General features: G+C 39.2%; 1 protein-coding gene across 1 annotated transcript in view; it reads left to right on the top strand.

Moving 5' to 3' along the window:
- The first annotated feature begins 1,213 nt into the window (after positions 1-1,213).
- The window catches only part of LOC107597704 (leucine-rich repeat-containing protein 1-like), a 69,855-nt gene continuing 61,271 nt past the window's right edge, over positions 1,214-9,797 (top strand). Inside the window, exon 1 of the mRNA XM_016288871.1 lies at positions 1,214-1,831. Within this exon, the coding sequence (XP_016144357.1) occupies positions 1,673-1,831 (159 nt within the window). The 5' untranslated portion in view covers positions 1,214-1,672. The remainder of the gene's footprint in view (positions 1,832-9,797) is intronic.

Consider the following 9,797-nt stretch of genomic DNA (forward strand, 5'->3'; position numbering starts at 1 on the left):
CATGCAGTGAAACACACATAAAATACGATGTAACATGAGCAGTTCTAAATTTAATAGGCTAGCAGTCGAATCTTTTCATTTAATTCTCATTTTCACTAAGTTTCAAGTATTATAGTAACCAGAGGACCATGCCCTTAATGCTTATGGGAGGTCTGGGACCCCCCATCAATTTGAACACTGAAAAATGTTTACCATTACCTTTTGTAAAGTACTGCAGTTTTTCTGACCCGTTATCTAGGCCTGTTGTTTCTCTTCCTTCCTTAAAAATATGTAGGCTAATATAGATCTCTTCGATAATACGTGTGTATTAACAAACTTATTTATAAAGAATTTAAACGTAGCTATTATCACAGGATATTATCAGTGCTATTTTCTGAGAGATGTTGAACCCTCAGTAATAGATAAAGCTTTTTCCTTTTATCTTACATTTGCTCCAAAGGTCAAGGTGACACATTACATAATTATGTTTAGGATTTACCCTGTTAGTGATTTTATACAGAAAATATTAAATTTTTAAGTGGGCCCATGTGGTTCTTGTTATTCTTTTCCTGAAACATTTGATCACCTATTCTTTTACTGAGAGGTTACTTCTAAATTCTGGTTTGATATTCATAGTTGGTTATCAGCAAAAGTGGAAACAATTCCTCCATTTGTTTTGCAAGACATCTTCTTCTTTAAGTGTGATTTAAATTCTCTTTTTATTGGATGTTGTCAATTTTGTTTTATTTTTGGGTAAATATCATATTCATACATGCAAATGGTAAAAAAGAGAGAAAAAGGTAAGCCGTCCTTGTTTCAAGTACATTAAAAAAATAAATAGAAAGTCTGAAACTCTTTGCCACTCGATCTCAATATATTTATTATTTTAATGTATTTTTATTTGATGTTTTTTTGTACAGTGGCATATAGAAATCTTAATATAATTTGTATAAATTAGTATTTAACATTTGGAAAAAAGCTATAGGCTACATAAGAAAGGTAAAAAGCACTTAATAGCTAATTAAATATAACTGAGGATAAGTGTAAACAATAATAGAGAATGAATAGGAATAATAAAGCATGAATAAGTGTATGGAAAGTGCTGGAAACCCTTGCAGCAGACAGACAAGAGAGTGCATGTTGCAACGTCATATTAAAGATCCCGTCCGAACGCCATATAATACCGCGCTGTTTCATCCCACTTTTGGGTTGTTTGGCTTCCCATAGTGTTATCGTTTACGCGCAGGGAGGGAGCGACAGAAAAAAAGGGAGGAGCCGCTGGGATTCGTGACGTCAGCCTGGAATGAGGGAGTGAATGTTCCGGGTCAGAAACTGGACTAAGAGGAAATAAACTCCGGGATCAGAAAAACACGAAATAGACATGTAACCGCTTACAAAGAAAGATACGGGACACTTCTCAGCCTTGCAATAAAAAAAAGATGTTGCGAGAAAGGTGAAAAAGCGGAAGGAAAAGCTCCAGGGATCAAAGCAGAAGTGGAGCGCGACGTTTTTATTCCATGTTTCAGTGCGCGATACATTTGCGTTGGACATCGCTAGATTTGTATCCGACACTAGTTGCTTTGGCGCTCTTTCGCCGTTCCTAGTTTCTGCCGCTTGTTTGCTTTAGTTTGGATTGCTGTGGCAACTTTTCCCGTAGAACGGGTTTATCTAGGGCTAGGATCACCATCCCGTGATGTTTCACTGTATCCCCCTGTGGCGGTGCAGCCGTCACATCGAGTCGGTCGATAAGCGCCACTGCTCGCTGCTCTTCGTCCCGGATGAGATCTATCGCTGCAGAGCGAGTTTGGAAGAGCTTTTACTGGACGCCAACCAGCTCCGGGATTTGCCCAAGGTAAGAAGACGCCAGCCTGCACTGGGACCACTGTTGCCAGAAGAGACTCTTCTCAAATGGATGAATGAGAAGTGTTATGGGCCGCGTCTCAAATCCTAATACGCGGTCTACTCGTTCAGCATTTGTGCCGTAGGCGCGCTTCGAGTCAGCGGCAGGAGAGCTGGGAGTCGTTCAGAAGTGTGGGGCATCATGGGTGCACTGTGGGGCCTCGTAGGCGTGTTGGAAGTAATTCAGCATTTTTAGGTAGGATCATATAGACCTACTCAGAGTCAGCAGCAGTTTTGGCCATCAGGTGTGTTGCAAATCAGCAGCAGTATTGGTGGTGTTATAGGCATACTTCCAGTCAGCAGCGTTTTTGGGCATCATAGGCATACCACAAGGCTGCGTGATAGGCATGTTCAGATTTCTCTGGAGTTTTGGTCATCTTTCAGCGTTGTTGGTGGTAGTATAGGCTTTGTTAGAATCTGAATCATTTTTGGACTTTGCAGTCCGAGCTGTACACGCAACACTCCTATGATGCCAAAATGCTATGTTTTATGACCCTGTGACTCCCTAAAGTGCAGTCTAGTTAGGTAGCTCACTAGGTTTTGAAATGCGACCACTGTCATTGTGCAGCGAGCACTAGAACTCAGCAAAATGTGGTTGAGAAAAACATTGTGACAATGGCAGGTACCAGTGGGCTCTTCCTCCATCACACAATGGTGTAGCGGTTAAATATTTGGACAGAGAGCTGAAAGGTTCAAACCCACATGAAATTATCCATGAACTGTCACCATGAACAAAACGCTTAACCCTATATGATCCAGACTGACATGTTGTGTACTGCATTCGTATGCAATATGACATGAATGGGCCACACAGAGCTTTTCTCGAAATTGTAGAAGTGACAATTTTCTACTGTAGCCACTTTTAGTGACCCTTCAGAGCACAGACCCATGCATGAAGCAACAGAGAGCACCACCTTCAGGAGAACGTCTGATTGGTGGAGAGGACTAGCGGGAAACTTTTCAGGCTAATGCTGATTTAAAGGCTCCTAACCATGATGCTTTACTGACACAGGACAGCTTCCTCTGCCTCTCGCTGCAGTGCATCCATTTAAAAAGCCTTCTGCCTCTCATTTGCTTTGATCACACTTGTATGTAACCTTGTGTAACCTGTACCACAATAACATTGAAGAAGAACTCTCTCAGAACAGTGAGCAGTGGAGGGCTTTTATAACTTTGTCAGCGAGTTTGTAAAGAGCACACGTCAGAAAAAGAAAGTCATATACACTAGGGGTGCAACGGTTCAACTTACTCACGGTTCGGTTTGTATCACGGTTTCGTTGCGGTTTGGTATGTGCTATATTTAGGGAAAAAACTATATTGTCAAATAAAAATAATGAAGATAACAAATAATCTAACTACAAGCACCAGCACAAATAAATACAATAGAGCAAAGATACAAATAAAATAAACGGTGCTTTTCAGGTTTTTTAGGTAGGTCTAACATTACTTTATTCAATTTCTGTACCTAAAAACGAATCAAATGTAAAATAACATTGCATATTTTACTGTATAAATTAAAGATTGATCCTTATTAAAGTTATTCAATCAAGAACAGTGAGTGATTTCCGTGTTGTTGCTGTTTGATTAACATTAAAGGTCCCATGGCATGAAAATGTCACTTTATGAGGTTTTTAACATTAATATGAGTCCCCCTAGCCTGCCTATGGTCCCCCAGTGGCTAGGAATGGCGATAGGTGTAAACCGAGCCCTGGGTATCCTGCTTCGCCTTTGAGAAAATGAAAGCTCAAATGGCCCGATCTGGAATCTTCCCTTTATGTTGTCATACGGGGAAAGGTTACCTCCCCTTTCTCTGCTTTGCCCGCCCAGAGAATTTGGCCCGCCCATGAGAAAATGAGCTACTACTGTGCGAGGCGAGCGCAATATTTTTTTCCTCGAGAGACATCATGGCTTGCAAACGAGCGAAGCATGGCAGTTGCCCCGCCTCTCTCCTCCTCCTTAGATTAGCATTTAAAGCTACAGACACAGAAATGGCACATCCTAAGGAAAGCTCATTGTGGGACTGGCTCATAGTGGCTGAAATTCTGCACCAAGGCTGAATTTCGGGAAAGAGACTTCAGATACAGTACTAGGGACCACTTAGGCCTATATAAAAGCATCTAAAAAGCAGCATGTCATGGGACCTTTAAGAAAGTGCTGTCACTTTAAGAGAGCGCACTGATCCAGTGCACTGATACTGTATGTTCAGCTGACTATGTCTGCTAGGATACTCACCAAGACGGGCATTTTGACATAATTTTTGAGTGAATTTGTCCATTCAAGCACAATACTTCAAAGAGAGCGTAATATTTGTGCGCGTTCCGAGACGCGGGTTCACGCGGATGAGCGCACACCGAGATCTTGTCTCTGTTTTGCGTGCTCGCGGCCGCCGCTCATTCAGTAGATTAAAACTTAAAGGGGTCCTATTATGCTCTTTTACAAAGTCTTGATTTTGTTTTGGGGGTGTACTAGAACATGCTCTCATGCTTGGTGGTTCGAAAAACGCATTATTTTTCACATAATTTACATTATTAAAATACCTTTCTCCCCATCCTGGCACAAACGGCTCGATTAGTTTTTGATGAAGGTCCGCCTTCCGAAAAACGAATTGTGATGTGATTGGTTAGCTGTCCCAGTGCGTTGTGATTGGCGAACAGCTTAGATGGTGTTTCAGTACTGCCACGCCCCCTTTGCTCCGTCTTTCAACAAAAGCTTTTGGCGAATCCGGCACTGTACTCCCTCGTGTTGTGGAAGCTATCCTCAGTAAAATGCGCAGCACACAATAGCAAATTGGGGTTATAATGATCAGGAACGGAGTTAAAAAATAAATTGCAACCACTGTTTCCTGACATCATCCGCTTTCGGAAGCCCAAACAGAGACGTCTGGGCACGGAGGTGAAAAAAACAGCGTTTCAGGCGGTCGCACACTGGACGAGAAGCGCAGCGTCGCATCGTGCCAGGTCTTTAAAATTCAAATACATTATTTTCTATGAGTGTAGGCACACCGGCGGCACCGTTCAGCGTCTGTCTGCCTCACCCAGCTACGTCGTGTTATACTTGTAAGAATTGTTCTACACATGCCGAAAATTTGACGCTACAGCACAGCAGCTCTTCTTCTTGGTTTTCTCTGATGCACTAACTCTGCAGCAGCACTTCTTCTTCGTCGTCTCGTATGATGCACTCACTCAACCAAGCGTTTTAACCACAACCTCGCCCCTCCCCGCCCCCCAACCATTCGAATTTCTGTAGGCGGAAATTCTTTTTAATGATATTCTAATGAGCCGCTTTGTGATATCACAAAGCCCGGAAAACAAACGCTGTAGTCCAAACGAGCCGTTCGTTGTAGTTCTTGAAAAGGGATTTTTCAAAAACGAAATATCTCCCTTTGGAGTGGACTTTGAGATTTGTAACTTTCTAGATCTTTTTTATGCCCAAACATACACACTACACACTGACTAAAATTTAAAAAAGTGAAAAAGCATAATAGGACCCCTTTAACACAGTCTGTCAGGATGGACCTTTATGCAAAATGGAAATGCTCGCGTGAATTTGTAACGTTTATACATAAGGATGACCGTAAACTGAAAGTTGAAGTTGGACGTGCACGTGCACTGTGGGCAGACCCGACTAATCGATAATGAGAATCGTTGTCGATGATTTTCATAATCGATAATAATCGATTTTATCGATTAGTTGTTGCAGCCCTAAATTAAACATCATTTGTAAAATAAAACTTAAATATTTCGAGTATAAGGCCTGAAGGTGACCAGTTTAGGTATTTTCCCATAAGAAATACATATCAAAATGGATAACTTATCAAAGGTTTCTGTCCTATTAATAGCATTGGTCTCCATAGTTTTTGTATAAGTCTTTGCTGGGATAAAAGAAGTTGAAGCTGTGTTTTATTATGGACATGTGGAAACATGAAACGCCAGTAAATTGGCCACGTATCAGGCTTTCTTCTTAAGGGCTGAGTGGTTGAACGGAGTGCATTCCAGTTTTTAACCATTTATTGTAAGAAGCTACGGTAACTATTGAATTCAGTTATTCGTGTCTGAGCATGTTCGTCTTTGATTTTCAGTGGCTCAGAAATCTATTGTCCAATTAATACTTTTAATGGAAACTACTTTTAGTTTAGCTTTAGTTGTGCACAGCTCATGAACATTCTGTGTGCATTTCCATGCTTTCAGGTTTTTCACAATAGGAGAAACTCTGAATAATGCTCTTGTTGAGCTGCTCTTTTCCGGGCATATAATAAATGAAGCTTTCACTGAAGCAAGACGATTTAAGACACCATGAAAATATCATAAAAAGTAGTCCACACAATGCATGTGCATGTTCCCAAGTCTTCTGAAGGCGCATTATAATTTTGTGTGAGAAACAGATGGAAATTGAAGTTGAACATTTTGACATATTTATCCAGTTCCTGATAAAAGCAGTGATTGGGGTGGGCGATATGGGAAAAATTGATAACTTTCTTTTGGGGCAGGATCACAATCTTATCACAGTCCTTTTTATGTTTTTTTTAGACAATAATTTAGACAAAATGATTTCCCCATTTCAAAAATAAAGCTCTTCAACATAACGAAACATAAAAGGAAAAATAATGGCGTATCATTCAGGCCAACATGCTCTTGGCAGTATCCAATTGCTTAATGAATCATTCATTTTGGAGTTGGATCTTTATAATAAATCAGTTGATCAACTTCACAAAAGTTATTCTTGATCCAGTTCTAGAGTTTAACCCAGTGACTTGGTCATTTATGGTCAACAGCTCATTGGCGGGGGAGATGATCAGTGAGTAAGCTTTATAACACTTCTTCGCAGTTGCAGTTTATGCATCTTTTCTGCAAAGATATTTAACAAGTGATTTGTTTAACATTTACATAATGTTGACAACTTCATGTGTGCTGCACTTGGAATAGAGTTTTCTTTAACTAGAGGGTTAGTAAAGAAAAAAGTTACTTGAATCATGTTGTAGTTACATTTGTTGACTAGTTAAAAATCGTAAAAAATCGAGAATCGGTCAAACATTCTGGAAAAATCGAGTTTAAAATTCTTTGCCAAATTGCCCAGCCCTACTTTCCGCGTTCAATTCTGTCTCGTGCACAGCTGCTTTCGCACAGCTTTTAAAGTATACTCAACAGCGGCTGAGCGCGGATGGACGAGCTCGACACATAACACAGAATCACTGTCATTAGCTATGTTTCCATCCACCTATTTTTATACGCATTTTGCATTATCAAGCGCATAAATTCTAAAAATGAACATACACAACTGAGTAGGATAAACTTTTTATCCGATAAGAAAAAATGCGCATAAACTACGATGGAAACACATTTTCCACCATGCACTAGGGGTGTGCGATATTGACAAACAATTATATCTCGATAATTTCTGGGATTTTATCGATAACGATAATTAGACGATATTTTGCTGAGTGTGTTATTGTGCTGGTACCTTAAGAACTGCCGAAGACAGCTGACTCCTAATGTTTTTAATATTCTTCATATTCTGTGTGGTGGTCAGTTCATACTGATAGAAATGAATCTTTTTCCAATAAGTTTAAACTGATTTTTGCATTTTATGGGCATTTTTACCTTTATAAAGCCATTTTTTTCTAAAAGTGTCCATTATCTTTTGAGTCAAATTCTTACATTTAATCAGGGAATTAGAATAATTCTGCAAAGAAGCGTGGGCGAAAATTCCTCCACAGCGATGTGACAGACTCATTGCCATTTATCGCAAACACTCGATTGCAGTTGTTGCTGCAAAGCGTGGCACAACCAGTTATTAGATTTAGGGGGCAAGTACTTTTTCACATAGGGCCAGGCAGGTTTGGACAGCTTTTTTCCCTTAATAAAATAAATAATCATTTAAAAACTGCATTTTGTATTTACTTGCATTATCTTTGTGTAATATTAAAATTTGTTTGATGATCTGAATCTTTTAAGTGTGACAAATACGCAAAACATTTTAAAAACAGGAAGGGGGCCAACACTTTTTCACACCATTGTATTTAGTGCCAGTTTATCAGGAAGTGACGATTTTGTTCTCTTTGACTCGTTGGATGGAAACGGTGCTTTATTTGCAAAAGTTTTATGCGATATTCCAGTTTTGCATCTTTGGATGGAAACATAGCTATTGTCTGTCATTGTGTCTATCGGCACAACCCTAATCTGAGTGTGTATGTGCATATTTTTGACCAGAACAAAACCTCTGAATGATTGCAATTCCTGTAAAATGTGCTGCTTGATATCTTCATTTGTGGTACCCAGACTGCTACTGTTTGTTTAGTGAAGTCACTGAAGTAGGGCATTTGTTTGAGAGCAAGCAGAGCAACCAATATGATTCTCTAGCATAGCTTGAGTTTGTGTTTTTAAGGCTCTGGACTCTGCAGCAAATATAATCCTCTCAGAAGTGTATATTGAGAGAGAATTTAGTTAATGGTTGGACTTTTCACTCTCCTTTGTACCATGTTGGCCCAATGTGACTGCTGGGTATATAGTCGAGCCCATATCAAAGCCAAAAGCGTGCAGTTTAGACAGCGTGAGAACACACATCTTAAAGCCTGTTTCTTGTCAGTTTGTGTGTGAAATCTCCTATCATAGAGGTTTCCTGGAATCTGAGACTACATGTTTGGCCTAAAATGTGAGGAATGCTGTGAGGAGAGTTAATCGTGACGAAAGATGTGTGTAGGGGGAACCAGTGGCTGTTGGTCAGAGTCAGAGACCGCTTGGATCTGGGGGACCTGATACTAGTCTGCGTCACTGCAAGCTTTGCAAAGCATTTTTTATGTTAAATAAAGGGTTAGAGTGTAGAGGTGTGTGAGATATGTATTGTCTACGTTGGACTGGACAACAATTCAATATCAATATGTATCGCGATATAATTTTTTACAATAACGGTGATATGATTTTTAAACACATTTCCGATATTTCGATATACATTACCAGTGTTTCCCATAGATTGATTTATTTGTGGCGTTTGACTTCGTTGAATAAACATGAGCACTGCACGTTTCAAAATCAAAACGCGGAGCGACTGTTTTATGTAAATGTATCTCTGACGGGAACCGACTGTCTTCAGAAAGGTTTCGATGGTATTTTTATTTAATCTGATAAAGTAGCATGCAGAGCTGCTTTTATTACAGCCATTACCAGGGAAACCGCTAGTTTTATCACTCTAAAAGCGCCTCCTGCTGGTAATAGGCCCATCTCCAGCCACGTTTTTGTTGTTGCTCATTTTTGTTTTGTTTTCTGCAGCAACTCAGAGCACTTTTCATACTCTTTATCCTGGCTGAAGCACATTTGTTTCAATCTATAAGAATAATCAGCCTACACTACCAGTCAAAGGTTTTTTTAGTAAGATTTTTATAGTTTTTTTTAAAGAAGTCTATTCTGCTCACCAAGCCTGCATTTATTTGATCCAAAGTACAGCAAAAACAGTAACATTTTGAAATATTTTTACTATTTAAAATAACTGCTTTCTATTTGAATATATTTTAACATGTAATTTATTCCTGTGATCAAAGCTGAATTTTCAGCATCATTATGCCAGTCTTCAGTGTCACATGATTCTTCAGAAATCATTCTAATATGCTGATTTGCTGATTATCAATATTTAAAACAGTTGAGTAAATTTCTTTCAGAATTCCTTGATGAATAGAAAGATACAAAGATGAGCATTTATCTGAATTAAAACGCTTTTGTAACATTATACACTCTTCCATTCAAAAGCTTGGAGTCAGTCTAATTTTTTTTGGGGGGGGGGGGATTATAGGAATTCATACTTTTATTTAGCAAGGATGCTTTAAATTGATCAAAAGGGATGATAAAGACATTTATAATGTTGCAAAATATTTCTATTTCAGATAAATGCTGTTCTTCTGAACTTTCTATGCATCAAAGAAACCTTAAGAA

This window comes from Sinocyclocheilus grahami, unplaced genomic scaffold, assembly GCF_001515645.1.
Source record: "Sinocyclocheilus grahami isolate Dianchi unplaced genomic scaffold, SAMN03320097.WGS_v1.1 scaffold235.1, whole genome shotgun sequence".
NCBI lineage: Eukaryota > Metazoa > Chordata > Actinopteri > Cypriniformes > Cyprinidae > Sinocyclocheilus > Sinocyclocheilus grahami.